The sequence below is a fragment of the Sinocyclocheilus grahami genome, unplaced genomic scaffold (genome assembly GCF_001515645.1).
Source record: "Sinocyclocheilus grahami isolate Dianchi unplaced genomic scaffold, SAMN03320097.WGS_v1.1 scaffold631.1, whole genome shotgun sequence".
Classification (NCBI taxonomy): Eukaryota; Metazoa; Chordata; class Actinopteri; order Cypriniformes; family Cyprinidae; genus Sinocyclocheilus; species Sinocyclocheilus grahami.
The window spans coordinates 91440-101510 of record NW_015505810.1 but is presented as its reverse complement, the minus strand read 5'-3'; the positions used below and the strand labels follow the sequence as shown (position 1 = coordinate 101510).

Below are 10071 nucleotides of genomic sequence, written 5' to 3'. Positions count from 1 at the left end.
TTTTGAGATGCACCTGTAATAATGAGACAAACTGAATTAATTTTTCATTCTCTGAGAGAGAGAGAGAGAGAGAGAGAGCATTAAACTGCATTGCCAGTGTGACAAACACACATCTGTGTCAAAGCACTGAAACACAAATCTGAAATGCTTGTTATGACTGTAAACCGAGTTGTTTCAGAAGTGTAAAAGCTGACATACCTCACTAGATGTTTTCAGTGAAGCAGCAGAAGTCAGGCAGACGCAGGTATAGTGTGTGATTGAGCTGCTGCACGTCTCACACTCAGTGCTTGTGAGTAAACAAGTGTCTGCTATCCGTCACATGCATCACACTCACCGGGTTTCCTGTTCTGTGGGTCTCTTTTCCTGTTTACACACACATGTAGAGTGTGATGCACCTCTGCACAACACGACAGATGCTGGAGCGAGTTATACTCTCAATCCAAGGGATGTTCAGGATGAAGCTGCACCTCTCACAGAAACATCTGTGCTCTGCAGGCAATCTAACATCAATGACAGATAAGGACTTCACGTTCTGTGAGATCTAACGAAACGTTTCTAATAAATAAGATGAAGAAAGCTGACAAAAAATACTTCTGCCTTCTTTTACGCACTAATATGCAATGATTACCCCCCCATATATAACTGTACACTTGTCAATAACATATCTGTACATTCATTTAAACAATTGCATGTTTTTTTCTCTAATTTCCACTTCCACTTCTGTATCTAGTGCATCATTTAATTTTCAGTTTTTCTTATATTAGTGTTATATTCCATCTCTGTACTACGCATGTCTGTCGTATCGTGTATGTTTGCGCTCTGTCCGTACTTTCCTGTCGCCAAGTCAAATTCCTTGTGTGTGTAAACATGCTTGTTGGTAATAAAGCTCTTTCTGACTTCTGAAATATAGCTTCAAGATAAGTGAGCAGAAATATTGACGACGTATTAATGAAGGGTCTGAAAACAAGTGGTGCATATATATATTTGGCCATATATGCCGTATAAGCCCAATGCGGAGGATGGAGTTCATCTTCTTCACACAGGCGAGAGACGGAGGACTCAAACTCTCATAATGCTCTCGTCTCTGTGTGACTGTCAGATGCTTCCACTGACCCACTACATCAGCACATGTTTGTGATTGGATTATGCCACTCCATTAATTATCAACACTTAAAGATATCCAGGGAATAGCACATGTGTATGGGAGCACGATTAATAATATATATGTAAAGCTCCTGCACTGGTTTATATTAATGTACAAATATCAGCAAACGCATCATCACGTCATCCGTGTATTTGGATCGCAGCAGTGACCTGATGACCTCCTGCTGTCGTCATATATAAGGCCACGCCCTTTCCCGTCAACAGCCAATCAGATCCGAGGGATTCTCACGCAGCTCAAGCACTGAAATAAAATAAGCGTGTTGAATGGAAATGATCATGAAGCGATGAATGGAAAGCTTCCGCTTTAATTTGTCAGGTAAGATGGGTCTAAATAATAATGATCTCTTTTTAAAATGTTACAGTTGCAAAAAGCAGGCAAATGCCATTGATCCGGTGTAACTGTTGCAGGCGGTCACCTGATCTCTGTTACTTTCCTCCGCGCTGCACAGCATCGGCCAATCACAGTCGACTGAGATCACGGACATGTGTGCGTTTACAAATGACTTTATAGCGATTGCTGGGGAAGATTTGCCTGTGTATGTTAGGTACTGTTCTTAATATTTGTAAAAGATTATAACACTTGGGAGTTTAAATGTCTGCCGAAAGACAGAGCCCGTGGTGAGATGCTTTATGAGCCGCAGAGCGCCGCCTGCTGGAGAAACCCGAACCTTTCCGAACCTCACCGAACCTCACCGAATCTCACCGAACGAGAGCTCGCTCAGTCAGCCATGTAACGTGCAGGCGACGGGATCCTGTTCCCAGCGAATATTATTCCTGATCTTCATATTTCAGATCGCAGGGAAACATGGTTCAGTCCTGCTCGGCCTACGGATGCAAAAACAGATACCACAAAGATAAAAACATCTCCTTTCATAAGTGAGCTCCACTGCTGTGTGTTTCTATCGAGCAGCTTGTTGTTTTGTTCCCACAGTTCTCTGGTGGCTTTGCTCATGTTAAACTAGACTTAATCAGCTGTAGTGCTAGTTTGCTGTAGTTTAGTTCACACCAGCGGCTTTCATCTGTTTCCCAGTAAAGATCAGCTGGAGTGTCATCTTTAATGTGTTTGAGGCAGGATATTTTTATTGTGTCCTCTAGTTTCATCTGACTTCACTTATTTCCTCTCATGTGGCTTCTGACTTTCTTTTGTGGAAAATAAATAAATTAAAAACAATATTGACAGTGCTTGTGGGCATGATGAAGAGATGTTAGCCGTCTTGGGTCGTGTTGTAAATGTGTAAATGATGTGTTTGTTATATTCCTGTGTATTAAGCGCTTGCTGTGCGGTTCGTCTGTACAGTATGTTCTCCTCCACTGAAGAACTGTGTAGATTCTCTCTTTCCTTTACTTTCGGGTAAATAGCTGAGTGACAATCAAGTGATTTGCTGATGATCTGAATTAGTTTATTTTACTGAATTATTTTATCTGAATTAGGTTATCAGGGATGTGATGTAATCTGGTGTTTGTGAATAACTGCACAGTTTTCCTCTGGCCCGGCCGGGCGTCTGTGGGAAATGGCTGGCCGCTATGAAGAGAAGAAACTTCAAGCCCAGCAAGTACAGCAACATCTGCTCTCAGCACTTCACCAGAGACTGCTTCAAGCGCGAGTGCAACAACCGTGTGCTGAAGGACCACGCCGTGCCCTCGCTCTTCTCCTCCAGCAGACTGCAGATGCAGGTGCCGCTGCTTTACTCACACGGCCAGGCCAGAAGCAGTCCAAGGCTCTGGTGTCTTTGGGGGATATGCAGATGTGTGCTAAACGTGACGTCACACGACAGAGTGTAGTGTTAGTCGTGCTCTCAAACTAGAAACGCCAAAAGAAAAACTGTAGGGATGTGCATCTCAGTACTGAGGCCGATGCGATACGGTTCACCCCATTACGATTTCGATTCAACACAGTGCGATTGCATGCAATACGATGCAATGGAAAAAATATGATCACATTTATTTCTTTGGTTCAGACAGACAGCAAGTCATAAATTAACTTTAGTGTCCTCTGACTTCTAACGCCTCGATGCCGGTTTCATAAAACTAGTTTACCAAATAAGCCAGGCTCATTTCAGTTAGTCTGACTCATTGTCACATGATTAGGTTCCATAAAGTAAATTTAACAAAGATCGAGCTCAGTCACTGTGATAACTAAGCTGGTCCGGAGCAGGCTAACTGCGCTCCTCTAACACTGAGCAACAGGAACGCATTGATATAACACACTATTCTAGCCATGCAGCCTTTCTCTGCTTGTATGACAGCTGTACCTTTACAGTTAGCTGAACATTACAATCTAAAATTGCTCTTTAAAGCATTAAAATCACTCAATTAAAATAAAGAAAAATACTACATTTAAAACTGCTTTTAGAAACATTAACTAATTTGAGCTTAGTAATTAAGACTGTATTAGCTTACATTTGATTTACTCATTGCAATACTCCCTTTACAGTCAGTGCTATCATAAAAATACACTTATATGTAGGTTTAAACTTCTACAAAAGGCACATTTAATGTCCATCAACAAATATTTTAGCAAACTGCATATTTTACTCAGAATCATTGCGCTATTATTCTGTGGCGCTCCGTCTGTTTAGCGTTCAGCAGCACTCGTCCGCTCCTGACAGCAAAATGGGTATGTTTGCGTGCCTTTCTAACATTCACAGATGAAGAATATACCTGTGACGTCAGTTATGCACTGAGGAAAACACAACGTCTCAAATGCATTAAACAGCACAGATATATTTGCTATGGTGGATCGATTGAACCACGATCGACATTAAGGTTTGAATCCCTGCTTTTCCTCGGTCTCCGTCGTGTTGTGATGCGTCTTATTCACACAGAAGCAGTGATGAGAGAGAGCGCTTGAGAAACAGTTTAGAGACGAGAAATCAACCTACACAAAATATTAGTCACTTTCTAAACAATAAAAGTATAGCACATCCACTAATCATTTTTTTTTTTACCGAAGCAAATGTGTTAGAAACGATGCATCGCGATATAAATGCCAACTTGTATCCGATGCACACTTTTTAAATTGATGCATCGCGTTGTTAACATGTTAATGCCGAAGCAGCGAGCAAATCTGGGAATCATCCCATCCCTACTGCGCACAGATAACACCTGAACTAACTTTAATGAGCATTTAAAGGTGTTGTTTTATCATTTCAGTACATTTATATTTTTTCCTGATAATCTATTATCAGAAGATTATCAGAAATGATCCAATATGGGCTCCAGAAAAGCTCCAGAATGGATCATTAAGATTGAACCACGATCGACATTAAGGTTTGAATCCCTGCTTTTCCTCGGTCTCCGTCGTGTTGTGATGCGTCTTATTCACACAGAAGCAGTGATGAGAGAGAGCGCTTGAGAAACAGTTTAGAGACGAGAAATCAACCTACACATAAAATATTAGTCACTTTCTAAACAATAAAAGTATAGCACATCCACTAATCATTTTTTTTTTTACCGAAGCAAATGTGTTAGAAACGATGCATCGCGATATAAATGCCAACTTGTATCCGATGCACACTTTTTAAATTGATGCATCGCGTTGTTAACATGTTAATGCCGAAGCAGCGAGCAAATCTGGGAATCATCCCATCCCTACTGCGCACAGATAACACCTGAACTAACTTTAATGAGCATTTAAAGGTGTTGTTTTATCATTTCAGTACATTTATATTTTTTCCTGATAATCTATTATCAGAAGATTATCAGAAATGATCCAATATGGGCTCCAGAAAAGCTCCAGAATGGATCATTAAAGTGACCTGTAGCACTTGTGCCCAATACAGTATATCTACAGTTTCCTGAAGTCATACGATCCATTGGAAGATTTCAGTAAAACGGTCTCCTCCTCCTCGAATCTCATTGGTTCTGACAGATATTCAGACTCATTGCTCTTATTTGATGTCTGTAACGTCCAGCCAAGCACAGCTCAAAGTGAGTCTCACAAGTAAACAATAGTGAGTTTGCCAGTTAATGAGTTTATTTTTTGGGTTAATGGACTCATTAATGTCTTTCCCAGCTGGTATAACTGGTGTAAAACAGTTGTTTCAGTGCAAGGGTTGGGTGTCAGATGAGCAGACGTCTTTCACTTTTACCCGGGATGCATTTGAAACGTAAACAGCAATGATAGAGTGTGGTTTGAGTTATTGGAGTTTAGCATTGAACTGCTGTGATTGGGTTATTTGAGACGGATGGACTGGAGACGGGGCGTTGTGAAAGTTAGAGAATGTTTCAAACTCTCATTTTTCCAAAGATCAGGTAAAACACGGCCCTGTCCCAAATGCTGTGAGCGCAGGTCTGCATCAAGCACTCCATTCGGCCTTCGATTTCCCATCATGTGAGTTAGAGCTGGGAGACTTTTATGATTTTGATTAATTTGAATTTAATGTTTTGTCACGGTTTTATTTTTTATAAATCGAGGAATCGCAATTTTAAATATAGAAATATTACCAAACGTTAGAATTAGACACTTTGGCAATATGCCAATGATAACAGTAAAGAGAAAAGAACGACCCAACCGCGTGTCGGCGCACGTGATGTGATGCAAGTCACCTTTATTTATTTATTTATTAACAATACAGATTGTGTCAAAGCAGCTTCACAGTATTAAATAGGAAAAACTCATATCGGTAGGAGCCATTCACACAGAATGCAGTTTTGTGTTGACAAAGACGCGAGCAGTGGAACTGGAAAACTTGGGAGTGAACTTCTGTTAAATTGAGCGCTGCATGTATTTAGACTACTGTTTCATGCATTAAGACGCGAGCACAACAATCAAATGCGGAAAACAATGGAAAAGCAGCGCAATCGAATAAAGAAACCTGATATTTCATGTGTGCATCACGGTGACAGACTGAAAGCTGCTGTTCATTGTTTTTACAGAACTTCTATAGTTCATAATAGTCTGCTGGTGTTATACCTTCAGTCATTTTGAGTTTGAATTACCTTTTTTTTAAAGCATTTTCCTCATATTATTTCTGAGCATATAATATGCATAAGACAAGTTTGTACAAGATGTAGTGGTATTTCATGCATCTTTTCTGCAAAGAATAACATTTACATCATGTTGACAACTCATTGTGTGATGCACCCGGAATAGAATTTTCTGTAGTTAGGTTAATAAAGAAAAAGTTACTTGATTCATGTTGTAGATACATTTTCAAGTTGACTACCCTAGTAAAAAAAGTCATATATTTAAAACACATTTATTTCATACTAAGTATAGTTCAAATCTATTAACATATTTACTGACAGACAACCCGAGACTTACTGATATAAAAAATTATAATTAAACTTTATTTTAGTATCACTTGTGCACAATGCACATTTCTTAATATTAAGCCTAAAATGTGTTTTAATGTCACTATTGATTAGGATTGTATGATCTTTGAATAAAATCAGTCAAGATATTTAAAGTGTACCTGAAGCATACTTGCAATAGTTCCACTTTAGCACAATCTGATATACTTCAGTATATCTGTAGTCGGACCTCAGCACTACTTCAGCATTATTAAAGTGCATTAAGTACAAAATTAGTTGTTCCAATTTATCACACTTGAAGTATACCAGTTTAGTATTCTAAAAGTACAATTGCAGGGTATTTTTATCAAGTACATGAATAAGTAAATGTATTTGTAGAATACTTGGCATGAAATAAATGTATTTCAAATGCATTTTAGTATATTGATTTTTCTCTAGGGTAGTTAAAATTGTAGAAATCAAGAATTGGTCAAACGTTCTGAAAAAGTCGAGATTTCAGTTTTTTGCCCAGCTCTAATATGAGCCCTGTAAAGCTGACCATTTGCTCTGGGTTGTTCTCAGGCAGCGTCTCTGGAGGAGAGCTTCAGCGCAGACTTGGCCTTTCCTCTGAGCCTGCCGCTGTCTGATGCAGCGGTGTGTCCGTCTGAAGCCGAGCCCGCTCCGCTCCTCCACACCAGCTCCTTCGTCTCCTGCGACCACAACTACATGGTGGAGGACACGCTGCAGCAGAAGAGACGCATCGAGCAGCTGCAGGAGCAGATGGAGAAGCTGCGCAAGAGACTGAAGACGGTGCAGCAGAAGTGCAGGTGGCAGGAGAGGCAGCTGGAGCGCTTCAGAGCCATGAGCAAGGTCCAGAGGGACGCGGCGCCGGGAGACAGCTACGTTATCCTGCTCAAAGAGATCTACGACGTCCTGAAAGGAATAGAGACCATCGGTGCGTTGTGAGGGAAGTCGAGCGAGAGAGAGTCACGGTTTTAAGTGGTTTTAGCTTTTCCTTTAGGGGTTTTAATTCTTCTGTCAATCATGACTTGTGTTCTGAATGTGTGTGAACGTGTTCTCTTTGACTGAAGGAGGTTCAGATGGACAGACTGAGGTTTAGCTGCTGGAGGTGTCGGTGTCGGTTCTAGTCATAGATCTTTGTGGAACCGAATGTCGTTTCAGGAGAGGATCGTCCGCTTCAGAGCAGAACTAACTCAATAACTGCGTGAGAGGATTCAGGTGTGATCGTATGCAGCGTTGAATTCATCTGATTCGGTCAGAGTAACTAAACCCTTTAGCACTTGTGGAAATAGTCCATGCGCTTGGATGCCAGATGAGCCCGGTGCACGAGAGACTCGACCGACGCTGGAGCTGATGCTGACTCCGTGACAAACGCTTCAGTAAATCAGGTTCTCATTATCTGCAGATTTGTTGAAATGGCAGCAGATCAGTGTTTGTTCTGTTATTAAATGTTTTTTTTCTAATTTAATCCTCTTGAATTTATACTGACTAGTTTGTTTTGATTTGATTAATGTACTAAGATGACCAAACTGGACTTCACTAAACACATTTTCAGTAGCCATAGAGTCACATATCAAAGGGCTTTGAGCTGTTCGCTGTTGTTTTTCACCCCTTACTGATTCATTTATTATTTACAATACTTTAATAATCGTGGAATCAATTTAAGCCATATATGGGTAAAAATAGATTTTTTTGCTGGGAAAACTTCAATCATAGTTGCCTTACGTCACAGTGCGTTGTTCATGTGTTTGACTGTTTCAATACAACGCTCTCATTCTTGAGCTGAGCTTGTGCTTGAATGAGTTTCAGTGTCATCTAAATGTCACGCTTTATTACGGTCTTGTATTGACACACTTATTGGAAGATGATTGTGTATATATGGTCAATAGCTGGTCAGATTTCCAAGGCACCACCCTTACAGAACTCTATACCACAATAATGAAAGTTTCCTCTAAAATAAGAATTACTACACTCGGATCATAACAAATAAATATGATAAATGATTCAAACTGTCTAAGAGTCTTTTTCAGAATCTCTTTGATTTCTCCATCATTGGAATGTTTATGAAAAGGATGGCTAATAACTAGTAACTACTGTGGTGAATGTGTGTGAGGGTAAACGCAACAGCAGCATGAGCTCAACACCCGTGTTTTGATCACAAAAATGAAGTTTTTGCTGCGTGTTACTCATAACCTTGAAGATAGTTCGTTGACCAATGCCTTTCCACCATCAGATTAAACAAACTCTCTTCTAGGAGCTATGAAACCAGTCTGTTTAGTTTATTTTTTTAATTTTTTTTATTTGGGGTCATTTAAGTAAAAATGACATTTATAGATATATTTATAGAAATAATGTTGTGAACCAAATATGTAGTGGAGAGTGGGGCGGGCGACTAAAACGAACCTGTCTCATGATGGTCTAAACCCGGCTCACATCAATCACATCCATCAAATATGGAAATTGAGTTCTCTTATTTGTTTGATGCTGATTCCTGTAGTCCGCTACAGTATCACATCAGATAGTGTGCTATAGATCCCCTGAGAAACAACTCCACTCATTCTCTCATCAAAACCTGCTTGAACAATAGATCCTATTCAATCTAAGCTACTTAAAGAGGTGCTTCCAGAAGTCATAGATCCTCTTCTGAATATTATTAATTTGTCAATTGTCATTAGGATATATTTTTTTACCTTTATTTATATAGCGCTTTATACAATATTGACTGTGTCAAAGGAGCTTTACAGTGTCAACAGGAAAATAGTTTCAATAATGCAAGAGGACAACAGTCATTTTTTCCTGAAGTCAGTTCATTGATGATTCAGTGATGTCAGCATTCAGTTCAGCTCACTTCCAAAAGTGTCTCTCTTCAATCAGGATATGTCCCAAAAACCTTCAAACTGGCTGTAATTAAGCCTCTTGTTAAAAAAACAACTTCATCCTAGAGAATTAGTTAATTATAGACTGATCTCAAATCTCCCTTTTCTGTCAAAAATACTAGAAAAGGCAGCATCTTCACAATTATATTCCTTCTTAGAGAAAAATGGTATCTGTGAGGATTTCCAGTCAGGATTTAGACCGTATCATAGTAGTGAGACTGCTCTCATTAGAGTTACAAATGACCTGCTCTTATCATCTGATCGTGGTTGTATCTCTCTATTAGTGCTGCTGGATCTTAGCGCTGCGTTCGACACTATTGACCACAACATTCTTTTGAATAGACTAGAAAATTTTGTTGGCATTAATGGAAGTGCATTAGCATGGTTCATATCGTACTTATCTTACCGCCATCAGTTCATAGCAGTGAATGAAGAGGTATCATATTGATCACAAGTGCAGTATGGAGTACCTCAAGGCTCAGTACTAGGGCCGTTACTCTTCACGCTTTACATGTTACCCTTGGGAGATATCATCAGGAAACATGGTGTGAGCTTTCACTGTTATGCTGATGATACTCAGCTCTATATTTCTTCACAGCCCGGCGAAACATACCAATTTGCAAAACTAACAGAATGCAAAGTCGATATAAAAAACAGGATGACGAGTAATTTCGTACTGCTAAATTCTGAAAAAACAGAGGTGTTAATTATAGGACGTAAACCCTCCGCATGTAATAACCTAGAACACTGTCTAACACTTGATGGCTGCTCTGTC

The 10071-nt window shown here is 39.7% G+C and overlaps 1 protein-coding gene across 6 annotated transcripts in view; it reads left to right on the top strand.

Moving 5' to 3' along the window:
• The first annotated feature begins 1388 nt into the window (after positions 1-1388).
• Positions 1389-10071, top strand: part of LOC107558071 (THAP domain-containing protein 1-like) — a 24207-nt gene continuing 15524 nt past the window's right edge. Inside the window, exons 1-4 of one of the 6 annotated variants that reach the window (XM_016241692.1) lie at positions 1389-1480; positions 2643-2838; positions 6982-7354; positions 7582-8410. In XM_016241692.1, the coding sequence (XP_016097178.1) occupies positions 2689-2838; positions 6982-7354; positions 7582-7628 (570 nt within the window). In that variant the 5' untranslated portion in view covers positions 1389-1480; positions 2643-2688 and the 3' untranslated portion in view covers positions 7629-8410. Of the gene's footprint in view, positions 1481-1768; positions 2041-2398; positions 2516-2642; positions 2839-6981; positions 7355-7490; positions 8411-10071 lie in introns of those variants that run through there. The other 5 variants (XM_016241691.1, XM_016241686.1, XM_016241688.1 and 2 more) reach the window with 5 other exon arrangements.